The sequence below is a fragment of the Alosa pseudoharengus genome, unplaced genomic scaffold, assembly GCF_046254945.1.
Source record: "Alosa pseudoharengus isolate Yale_2024_CS ecotype anadromous, Long Island Sound unplaced genomic scaffold, YU_APseudo_1.1 YU_APseudo_1.1_scf_12, whole genome shotgun sequence".
Taxonomy (NCBI): Eukaryota; Metazoa; Chordata; class Actinopteri; order Clupeiformes; family Clupeidae; genus Alosa; species Alosa pseudoharengus.
The window spans coordinates 8,158,267-8,170,766 of NW_027468587.1; the positions used below are offsets into that span (position 1 = coordinate 8,158,267).

The 12,500-nt window shown below is 48.0% G+C and overlaps 1 protein-coding gene across 1 annotated transcript in view; it reads right to left on the reverse strand.

Moving 5' to 3' along the window:
- Positions 1-11,384, reverse strand: part of LOC143118601 (regulating synaptic membrane exocytosis protein 2-like) — an 86,064-nt gene extending 74,680 nt beyond the window's left edge. Inside the window, exon 1 of the mRNA XM_076279626.1 lies at positions 11,218-11,384. Coding sequence (XP_076135741.1) covers positions 11,218-11,384 — 167 coding nt within the window. The remainder of the gene's footprint in view (positions 1-11,217) is intronic.
- Between the last annotated feature and the right edge of the window lie 1,116 nt (positions 11,385-12,500).

The following is a 12,500-nucleotide window of genomic DNA, read 5'->3' on the forward strand; positions in this document are numbered from 1 at the left end:
ACGCCTAGCAAACACAGGGTCATAGCAAAATACTTTCCCCACACACGCCTAGCAAACACAGGGTCATAGCAAAATACTTTCCCCACACACACGCCTAGCAAACACAGGGTCATAGCAAAATACTTTCCCCACACACACGCCTAGCAAACACAGGGTCATAGCAAGCGTTCTGAAACTGGGGAGAACACAAATATCCATGATGCGAAAGACTAATACATATACGAACATGAACCATTAGTAATCGATAGACATTCGATCAAGTAGGATAACAAGCAAATGTTAATTCTTTCAACTGATAAATTCTCATTGTAGGTTGTTAAATCAGTTGAAGCCCTCGTAGGACTATAGAGACCATTTTTATATCATGAAGAAGGTCCCCCCGACCACTCCTCCTTGCTACTGTCTTGACAAAAAGTGAGGCAGCTTGGGCACAGCATCTAAGCCCTGATGTTTTAAACCATAGTTTGGGATTGCCACTTTCTCTGTCAGGCGACAGGCGGGCTCACCTCCGCCACTGTGCAATTAGAGTGTCGGCAGAGGAGAGACAACCCCCAGCGAGCGCGCTGCGTTCAAGAGCAGCTGTTGACTTGTGAGACGGAGAATCCGCCCCGCCGACTAAGAAAAGAGCTGCACCTCGACAACAAACATTCTAAAAGTCCTCACGGCCATTTTGAAAACTGTCTGTAGTTGTAAAAAAGCACAGAGCCTGTCACGGCGACCGTAGTTGATGGTCTTCTGTCGACAACAAAAATGCATTTCCTTTTCCATCTCAGAAGCCAGTATGAGGGCAGTTAGAGTTAAAAGACTTCCCATCACCAAACACAGTGTAACTATCACCATGGGAGGGTAGGAGCTGCTACAAGCATGAGGAAATCTATGCGTGTGCTATATTTCGAATTGCATATTCAGCATATATTTTAATCTGCAGACTATATAACACAAACACAGCCGCAGACCTTGTGAGGAGGATTAAACCTGCGAATCACTTTGCATGCTGCACCTGGCTCGTCTGTCTGGTGCTGTATTTGCAAGGCACAGTAAAGCATAAACCTGCGTAGCTGCTTAATAATGCGATTTCTATATGTGATGAGGTATTGCGTAAACAAACAGCGTTTTCCCTGGCCAACACTAGCCTACTACCCATTACATAACAGGCCCTTGTATCCCTGCACGCCGATGGCCTCCACGTAGCCCATGGAGGTGTACTCATTAACATGGCCTCCACGTAGCCCGTGGAGGTGTACTCATTAACATGGCCTCCACGTAGCCCATGGAGGTGTACTCATTAACATGGGATGAACACGTAGCCCATGGAGGTGTACTCAATAACATGGGATGAACACGTAGCCCATGGAGGTGTACTCATTAACATGGGATGAACACGTAGCCCATGGGGGTGTACTCATTAACATGGGATGAACACGTAGCCCATGGAGGTGTACTCATTAACATGGCCTCCACGTAGCCCATGGAGGTGTACTCATTAACATGGGATGAACACAGAAGCCCATGGAGGTGTACTCATTAACATGGGATGAACACATAGCCCATGGAGGTGTACTCATTAACATGGGATGAACACGTAGCCCATGGAGGTGTACTCATTAACATGGCCTCCACGTAGCCCATGGAGGTGTACTCATTAACATGGGATGAACACGTAGCCCATGGAGGTCTACTCATTAATATGGGATGAACACGTAGCCCATGGAGGTGTACTCATTAACATGGCCTCCACGTAGCCCATGGAGGTGTACTCATTAACATGGCCTCCACGTAGCCCATGGAGGTATACTCATTAACATGGGATGAACACGTAGCCCATGGAGGTGTACTCATTAACATGGCCTCCACGTAGCCCATGGAGGTGTACTCATTAACATGGCCTCCACATAGCCCATGGAGGTGTACTCATTAACATGGGATGAACACGGAAGGTCAGAGCGGGCTGGAGCGTCAGCGTGCCGTGCGTGGCTTTTTATTTCACATTTTTTGCTCCAAAGTATCAAAATAGAAGCAGCCGTAGTATAAATGCATCAATTCATTCAATTCATCTTTAATAGAACGCACTGAGACAGAGAGCCAAAATGACAGACAGAGAGACAGAGAGAGAGAGAGAGCGTTTCTCTTGAACTATTAAGTAGAGAACAAGCATCTGATCTGTTCTACTGCGGTGGCAGTCAGGTGTTTGGACGAAGCCAAGAGCCAGACGTGGACGACTTAAACTGCTCCTCAACCCCAGACACACTATCTTTAGTGTCCAGTTTCATTTGCCCTGCCTGTATTAAATGCACACCGCCATGAGTAAGCTATACTATTGGCATAACAGCACAAGGAGGGACTACTTGTGGTCACTGAGGGCATCATGTGCTGAAGCTGTCCAGGCTGACAGTCCACAACCAGACACTACTGTGTGTGCATGAGTGTGTGTGTGTGTGTGTGCGTGTATAAGTATAAGTATATATACTCTTTTGATCCCGTGAGGGAAATTTGGTCTCTGCATTTATCCCAATCCGTGAATTAGTGAAACACACACAGCACACAGTGTACACACAGTGAGGTGAAGCACACACTAATCCCGGCGCAGTGAGCTGCCTGCAACAACAGCGGCGCTCGGGGAGCAGTGAGGGGTTACTGTAGGTGCCTTGCTCAAGTGTGTGTGTGTGTGTGTGTGTGTGTGTGTGTGTGTGTGTGTGAGTAGCTGTGAGAGAGAGAGAGAGAGAGAGAGTAGCTGTGTGCATGTATGTGTTCATCCACCACCACAGATGTGTAGTTTCAGAAAGGTGCAGTAGAGCCACATACAGACTGGAGCTCCCAGCCCCCAGTCCCAGCGTGCCTCTGTACTTATGAAGGCCCACTGTCAGCTCTATATGTGTAACCTGTGGAGGATAGCTCTCTCTGTGACCTCTATGTGCCTATGTGGCCTCTGGAGGACAGACCTGAAGTGCAACCTCTGGAGGACAGCTTTATGTACCCGGTGGATGACAGTTGTGTATGTAACCTGTGAAAGACAGCTCTATACGTAACCGCTGGAGAACAGCAGAAGAGTTCCCATGATGTGTGCGTTGAGCTTGGGACTAAATCGCTCCTCTGTGCTTAGTGCCAGGCTTCATCCAGGCCCCCCCCCCCCCAACACACACACACACACACTGGTAGCAAACACTGGGCCAGAGCAAGCCCTGTCCGAGCACAAAGATCCAAAACTATCCGCAATGTGAACGATGCAATAATACAAACATTGCGTTTACAGCCTTGGCAGACCACTACGCAGAACAGACCTTATGTCTCATTTATCTCATCATCTCACCAAACCCCTTCACGACTGACCATAGGACAAGATGGGACAATAGTTTCAGACTTTTCTGAAGGGAAACCCTTTTCTTGCTGTGTGTGTTATGGATTTGACATGGCATGCATCATTATCATTATAGTTCTCTCTGTTCTCTCTCTCTGTAGTTTTGTATAAAATGATACATAATATTCAGACGTGTCTGTGCAAACCAGTGGAGTCAGAGCTAAGCTCATAAAGGCATCATTCATCAGCAGAGGTGGGTACATCATGAGATAAAGCAACTGGGTTGGCTCCTCAGGGCGCCACTCTACCTCTCCCCTCCCCCCTCACATCACTCCACACAGTCAGGGACCTATAAGGTTGCTCTGAGAGGGGCCAAAGGTCAACGTCTACACTAGATCCCTAACCACCGGTGATCTATATGAAGACAGAGACAAAGAGGATGACAGAGTGATAGAGAGAGAAAGAGAGAGAGAGAGAGAGAAAGAGAGAGAGAAAGAGAGAGAGCAGTCCATATACCACTGCTTAAACAGGAAATCTCTCTCTCTCTCTCTCTCTCTCTCTCTCCTTCTCACGCTCTCTCTCTCGCGAGCTGCCGTCCCTTCCCAGCATGCCTCAGTGCTCTTATGTAAGAGCAGTACTGTACGCCAGCAGCGTTGCACTGTGCTGGGCAGGGGCCTGTGCCCATGGATGGCATCTCAGCATCGGCCCAGTGGAGAGAGAAGGAGAGGACCGGGACTCACACTGCTGCTTCATGTGGCTGGACAGTAATGAGTGGACACACACACACACACACACACACACACACACACACACACACACACACACACACACACACGAGTGAATGAGAGGATACACAAAGCACACACACACATACACACACACACACACACACACACACATACACACACACACACACACACACACACACACACACACACACGAGTGAATGAGAGGATACACAAAGCACACACACACATACACACACACACACACACACACACACACACACACACACACACACACACACGAGTGAATGAGAGGATACACAAAGCACACACACACATACACTACACACACACACACACACACACACACACACACACACACACACACACACACGAGTGGATAAGAGGATACACACACACAAACGCACACATATTACACACATACACACACACTTATCTACATACAGTGAATACATATGTACACATATACAAATACACACACACACACTCACACCCTCATCAGCACACTCACACAAGCCTTTAAGCAATGCAGAATTTATATGGGTGTGACTAAAGATTTTTTTTAGCTGACAGGACTGTTTTCAAATGGCTCAATCAGTGAAACACTAATGAGTAAATCAATGATAAGACACTGACATAAAAAAAAAATCCTGCAAGTGAATGTTGAAACTGCTGATGAAACAATCTCATGGGCTCCAAATTCATAGCTCCTCTTTCAGGAGTGGTATCTATGTCAGAATCCTGAGTCCCAGTCAATATTGACACATATCTCATGTCAGTGTCCAAGGTCTATGTCATCCTCTATGGCGTCAGCATCAACATCCGCTGTGCTCGCCGCCATGAGCAATGACAACCGGAAAAGAACTTCAGTACACCACAGAGAGAGTCACAATCTTTACAACTCTAGTGGATCTTTTTATCCACCTTAAACAAATAGAGCTTCACAATGTCTACAGAGCTTCTAAACGGATGCTGCGCTTGTCTTGTGAACAAAAAGCAAGTGAAATGAAAGTTTACAACTAGGCCGACTGGTTAATAGATAAGCTATAAATCCTGCCTATAAACATGGTCATATGTACAGTATAGTGTGTTGAGAATGTCCATGCAGAGTATTTGTCTAAAATCATGTGTTTGAGGCAGAACATAGAGTGGGCAGGAGGGAAGGGGTGCAGGGGGAGAGGAGAGGAGAGGAGATGAGAGGAGAGAGGAGAGGAGACGAGAGGAGAGGAGATGAGAGGAGAGGAGAGGAGAGGAGAAAAGAGAGGAGAGGAGAGGAGAAAAGAGAGGAGAGGAGAGGAGAGGAGAGGAGAAAAGAGAGGAGATGAGAGGAGAGGAGAGGAGAGGAGAGGAGGAGAAGAGAGAAGAGAGGACAGGAAGAGAGGAAAGGAGAGGAGAGGAGAGGAGAGGAGAGAAGAGAGAACAGGAGGAGAGGAGAGGAGAGGAGAGGAGAGGAGAGGAGAGGAGAGGAGAGGAGAGAAGAGAGAACAGGAGGAGAGGAGAGGAGAGGAGAGGAGAGGAGAGGAGAGAGGAGAGGAGACGAGAGGAGAGGAGATGAGAGGAGAGGAGAGGAGAGGAGAAAAGAGAGGAGAGGAGAGGAGAAAAGAGAGGAGAGGAGAGGAGAGGAGAGGAGAAAAGAGAGGAGATGAGAGGAGAGGAGAGGAGAGGAGAGGAGGAGAAGAGAGAAGAGAGGACAGGAAGAGAGGAAAGGAGAGGAGAGGAGAGGAGAGGAGAGAAGAGAGAACAGGAGGAGAGGAGAGGAGAGGAGAGGAGAGGAGAGGAGAGGAGAGGAGAGAAGAGAGAACAGGAGGAGAGGAGAGGAGAGGAGAGGAGAGGAGAGGAGGAGAGGAGAGGAGAGGAGAGGAGAGAAGAGAGAACAGGAGGAGAGGAGAGGAGAGGAGAGGAGAGGAGAGGAGGAGAGGAGAGGAGAGGAGAGGAGAGGAGAGAAGAGAGAACAGGAGGAGAGGAGAGGAGAGGAGAGGATGAAGAGCACACAAGGTACAAAAGCAGTGAGTGAGTCACACTAGTCAGTGGAGCCAAATACGGATCCTCTCGGAAGGCGTCTGAGGAAGACGGGCTGAGGAACGCACGCGGCCAGAGAGAGTTCACCCTTCAGTCACTCTTCCACTTAACCCATCCGAGTGGCATCTTGTGGGGACACAGAAATACCATTACCAAATACAAAACAGATTGTAATTAATACAAATCAAGTCTGTGTTCCACATCTATATTTAACTGAGACACTTTGATGTAGAGCAACAGTGAATGATTCTTTGCTAGGATACATACTCTTGCCAAATCTATCCCATGACCTTACGGGTAGCTTGCTCTGACCCATGAGCTACTGGAATATGGACTGGATGTGGTGTTTGGAAGTATTGCAACAAATCTAGATATGAGAGGGGCATTGCAAAAGCACAGGCAGAGTGCTGGGACTTGGAGGTGGGAGTGATATCCGCTTTGAATGTTAGTCTAATAAAAATGGGGGGGGGGGGGGGGGGGGGGTTGGTATATCTAACCTGAAATGTCCATCAAAGTCCTATTGGTTCAGAAATGTCTATCAAAGTCCCATTGGTTCAGGTCAGGCTGGTCAGCTGATATAGAGCAGCATGCTACTCAGAACACTGCTGCAGCCATTTGGCGTGCAGTCTAGTGTGTGGAATTTCTCTCTCGCGCTCTCTCTCTCATTTTTCTCCCTGTTTTTTTTTTTACTCTTTCTCTCCATTTTTCTCCCTGGGGGAGCAGAGGGCGTGGGGGTTGGGCACCTCAGCAGTGGCTCTTGGTATGGGAGAGGAGAAAGGAGAGGAGAGAGGAGAGAAGAGAAGAGAAGAGAAGAGAAGAGAGAGGAGAGGAGAGGAGAGAGGAGGAAAGGAGAGGGAGAGGGGAGGAGAAGAAAGAGGAGTGGAGAGGAGAGGAGAGGAGAGGAGAGGAGAGAGGAGGAAAGGAGAGGGAGAGGGGAGGAGAAGAAAGAGGAGTGGAGAGGAGAGGAGAGGAGAGGAGAGAGGAGGAAAGGAGAGGGAGAGGGGAGGAGAAGAAAGAGGAGTGGAGAGGAGAGGAGAGGGAGAGGGGAGGAGAAGAAAGAGGAGTGGAGAGGAGAGGAGAGAGGGAGCGTGTCTACAGAATGCCATCCGGTGCTCCACTCAGCTCCACTCGGAGCAGCGCCTCCCCTCGTTGGGTATGTGGGAAAAGATTGTGTCTCCATGACTACTCTGGGGAAAGGATGTCACGACCACTCTGGTGTACTGTAGGAGAGTAGAGTTGAGGATGGAGGTGGTGGGGTGGAGGCCCAGGAAGTCCATAGAGTACCATGACTGTTTTAACTCAGACCGACAAGCATGTCAGTGGGCCAGTACCTAACCTTTCCAACCTTATCACCACGTAACTACTTTAAAAAATGCACAAAAGGCTTTGTTAATATACTGCATAGCCTAACTTTTAACAATGACCTGCAATCAGGAAACATAATTCTCTAAACAACTGGTCTGAACAACTGCAAACATGCTGCTAGAGCACTCCTGTAAACCCAGACTTTAGTCAAATAGGCTTTTTTTTTTTTTAAGTATATTTTTTGGGCTTTATTTGCCTTTAATTAGATAGGATAGTGGAGATTGACAGGAAGCGAGTGGGAGAGAGAGTCGGGGTGGGATCCGGAAAGGACCACGGGGCGGGAATCGAACCCGGGTCGCCGGCGTACGGTGCAGGGGCCCCAGCCAGTCGCGCCACAGCTGGGGCCTTAGTCAAATAGGCTTGTCCACTTCTCAGAGAGCCACAGTGGAAGGCAGCGTGGTGATGACTTACTTTATCATTCTTGCACATGCTAGGATAGGCGTCCTAGTCTCCACAGCGTCCTGCTCTAAGCACAAGTCAGCATGCACATGTGTAACCATGGCCAGGGTGCAACACTCTCTCTGTAGGCACTCTCACTTGATCACTTCATATTAGATCTTTTTTTTAAGAAAACCCAGAGGAGTGGGAGCTACATCCTGGAGGAGTGGGAGCTACATCCTGGATAATCACAAGCTAGTCAGCAGCATTTCTCTCTCTCTCTCCCTCTCTCTCTCTATCCCTCATTCTCTCTCTCTCTCTTTCTCTGGATTTGCACCCACTTTTCCCTTTGTAGCATCTCCAGCTCTCTGACAGTGAGTTGGCAGCTGCCGGCTCTTTCGCTGCTGTTGAGGCTCTCCGCTCTCCTCCTCTGCTCCATTCTCCCAGGATTCCCAGGATTAGATTACAGTCTCTCTCTCTCTCTCTATCTCTCTCTCTCTCTCTCTCTCTCTCTCTCTCTCTCTCTCTCTCTCTCTCTCTCTCTCTCTCTCTCTCTCTCTCATTCTATCTCTATCTCTCTCTCTCTCTCTCTCTCTCTCTCTTCAGTGCCTCCCTCTCTGCTCTTCTTTCGGAGTTCTCGGGTGGGCAGCCCTCGGGTCCCTCCCGGGTCTCTGCGTTTCCACCTCAACCCACCGGCTCCCACCTTCCCAACCTCCCTCCTGTGGCCTGGACGATTGCCTGGTGCCTTGACCAATGCTACACTCTCATTAGCACACAGTTAGGCAATTAACCTCCCCCATCCACCCTACACTCGACATACCAGCCGGACAAGAAATGAAAAGTCTTGACCAGCACACACACACAGGGACACTATGTGGAGAGGTCACTAATACCATGCGCCTGTAATTGACACTGATGTCAGGATTGCATTTACACACAGAGAGACAGACAGTCTTTCACAGAAAGCTCTGACTGCTTGAAACATGATACCGGTCACAGGCAGGAGCAAATAAACAACACTTCTCACACAACAGGTCTATTTGTTTCGTGCATAAACAACAGCAACAACAACCGGAAAAAAAACCTGTCCATACATGAGAGAACTCAGTCTTTTTGATGACGCATGTTAACTGATACGGTGGTCAACTGCCCTGCAGAAAACAGTCTAGTGTGACATCATCAGCAGGCCTGCACTTTGGTGTGTGTGTGTGTGTGTGTGTGTGTGTGTGTGTGAGAGAGAGAGAAAGATAAAACAGTCTAGTGTGACATCATCAGCAGGCCTGTACTTTGGTGTGTGTGTGTGTGTGTGTGTGTGTGTGTGTGTGTGTGTGTGTGTGTGTGTGTGTGTGTGTGTGTGTGTGTGTGTGAAAGAGAAAGAGAGAGAGAGTGTGTGTGTGTGTGTGAGAGGGGCGGGAGCAAAACGGCCTACTGGAGCCAGTCAAGAGCCGCAGCGTCTCTTTTGTTGTGCAACTCTACACCGTCCCCTTCCTGGTGTGGAAATGGCCAGCCAGCCAGGCAAGTGGGCTGGGCGAGGCAGGGCAGGGCGGTCATGACACCGGGCGCGCTGACAGTAAGTGATGCTTCTCCCCTCGTCCCCACCCTGCTACCGTACACATGGCACTGCCATCAGTTCACACAAGTGACAAAGGCAGTCAATCACTTGTCCTATTCAGAAAGGGTGAGGTGGCCAAGCCCCCGTGCCAGGAGGAGGAGAGAGAGGCAGTGCAAAAGATGAGAGAAAACAAATGACAGGAAGATGATTCATGCTCAGTGCCGGGCAGTGAGGTGGCCATGTCTTTAAATCTGTGACTCATGTTTACCATGGTGTTGCCTCTATTTAACATACACAATGGCTAATATTGACCTAATGATTGGAAACAAAAGCTGTAATGCCATCCAATCCCCCACACACAAACATTGGAAGAGCGAACTAGTGCCCCAAACCACCACCACCACCACCACCCCCCAAAACAAACACACACACACACTCCCTCATATCCCATAATATTCAGTGCGACTCATAGGGACCCTTATAACCCCATATCTGAATATCATACCTGTAGTATCTCTCTAGTAGAGTACTGTAGCTCAGTTTGTCAGGTAAGGGGAGGGTGGCATCAGTGACTGAACAGGTGCTCTATGACTGGGCTGCCCCAGCATATCTCAGGCTAAGGAGCTGGTGATGGCTTGCATGCAAAATGACTGAGTTCAGCAACCACACACACACACACACACACACACACACACACACACACACACCTTTCACTGGAAGACAATCCTAATGTAGCCTGTAACTGCTAAACTGGCCCTAAATAAAATGTGAGGTTTACAAGCTTGGCGAGGGCATAGAGCTAAACATGGCTTATTGTGCTGATTGCTTACATGTGGAATAAATTAAAAGAGCTTTCTGTCAAGTTCTGCTTCTGGCAATGAAATGCTAGGGGGGGGGGGACTCATCAGACTGAATTTATGACATTAGTGACATAGAAATGTTATTTTCTATTGTTCTGAAACCTTGCATTGGATGACACAACTTCACAAACTGATTCAATCAAAGATCATCTGAAACATGTTTCTGATAAAATACAATAATATTACACAATCTGTTTCATAAATCGTATAAAAACATAACTATTAGTCACACATAACAAGCTCAGTGACCAAAATTGTCAAGAACAAATAGTATTCAGGATGCTTAACCAGCGATGACGAGGACCACTCGCTCCACCTTAAACAGAAGTGGACAGCGCCGTGGTGCTGAAAGGCTGGCTGCCCGCTCACAGCACTAGCAAGCTTGGATAAAGCATCAGAGCACAGCGCATTAGGCCACAGTGAGCGCTAGCAAAGCGCTGTTGTACCAACAGCCAGTCCATCTAAGGAGGTCATATCGTGTGGGCTCTTAGCATAATGGTCTTTTTTCTGGTTGTATAATGCACAATAAAAGGCCAGTTAGTGGGGTTTTAAGCGAAGATGGCGCCGCTTGCTAACCCAACCTCAAGCCAACAGAGTGAGAAGTAGGCCCGTTTTACATACAAGGCATTCAGACCCACAAGGCAAATGACAACACACGGCTATTAACGAACACGACCACAGCAAGCACCAACGCTATTCATATCCACGGTCATGACATCCGCTGAATTCCGCCCGCTAAATAAAGATGTGTTCATGTATGCAGCCATGTTTAATTTCAAGTGATGAGGATGCACATAAAGAGTGTGAAACGCATTTCATGTCGAGTATTTCATGGCAAATCATCGAATGTAAATGGAACATTCCCACGACCTACCCCTGCAATGTAGGGGCAGATAGCGCTGAACCCCTAGCATGTCCTACACAGCTGTTGGAGCTCGGAGAGCGTTCTCTGTGCTCACGTTCAGAAAGAAAGGCAAAAAAGGACGAAAATAAAAGGCTTACTTGAGCATTGACTGCTCTTTCTCCTCTTCCTTTTTCTGCCGGTCCATGACACCGAGGATGATCTTCCTTTCCTCCTCGGTGAGGTGGCTCAGGTCCGGCATCTCCGGTAGGGCAGCGGCCACAGGAGGAGCGGACGTGCCGCCCCGGGTCCCGAGTGGAGCAGACATCTTTAGACACAATTGCTAAAGAGATCAACAATCAGCAATAGCACAGCCTTAATTAAAGCTATGTCCTTGTGTGCCTATTGATATGTAACATCTGTGAAATCTGCCACCTAGCCATATCATCACAAAAGCAAATGCCCTTAACTGGAATGGATGGATTCAGACTGGAATTATTTGACATACACTCAAATCACCGACGATTTCAATCTGACATGCAAGTTAAGTTACTAGCATTCGAATGCAAGCAATCAAGCTAAACATTTCCTTGACCAAAATTGCTTGCGTGTGACCGAAGGAAGCATCATGGTATTTCACACACACAGTAGGCTTGTGAGGATTGCCAGCACTACCAGGGAGCTAAAGCTGGGCAGCTGGAAGGTAGGCTACAAACTAAGCCAGCTGCAACGCCAAATTCACATAATAGATTTCGAAAGCCCTCATTTCCATACATGAGACTTAAAATTGGCAACGGTTCACTGAAGTCCCCGTACTACACAAGGAAACTGACCAAGTCTTCGTGTGGAGCATAGCCTACTCCAAACATATTTCCCCTCTAAATCCAAACGAGGAGTCACTGTTGATGAACGTAAATCGAGCTCTTGCCTTTTTATTTTGCAATCATGTTAAATCCTGTCTAGCCCATCGCTGTCATCTTTTAGAGAGAGCCTCTTCGCATGCTGAAATAAAGGCGTCGAGTCCTTTCGTGTTTGTTTTCTTTTGTGGCCTCCCTCCTCACTGTGCTTCTCGGTTTCCTCCAGGTTGTTAATTCTTGGAGATTTCTTAAATACACAAAAATGGATGCAATGAAAAAATCCCCACTGGAAAGGTAGGCGGAGCAATGAGGATACGTAGGGGAAAACTGTGCGGCTTTGACGGTGGGGAACGGGAGATACGTGTTGACGTTCTTTCATTGACAGCGAGAGTGGATCGCCTCCAAAACGTGGGATGGAGAAACCACGCGGGTAGGATCCGTGCTTGATTCTAAAAATAGCACAGGCTATGGCCCCACCAAGGAATCTGTTCAGTTATGGTATATAGCCTAGAAGTGTTTTTTTCTGTGTGCTACTCCCTGGCTTCACAAGATTTAAACAAAAATACAGTGGGCATTATGCCAAAGCT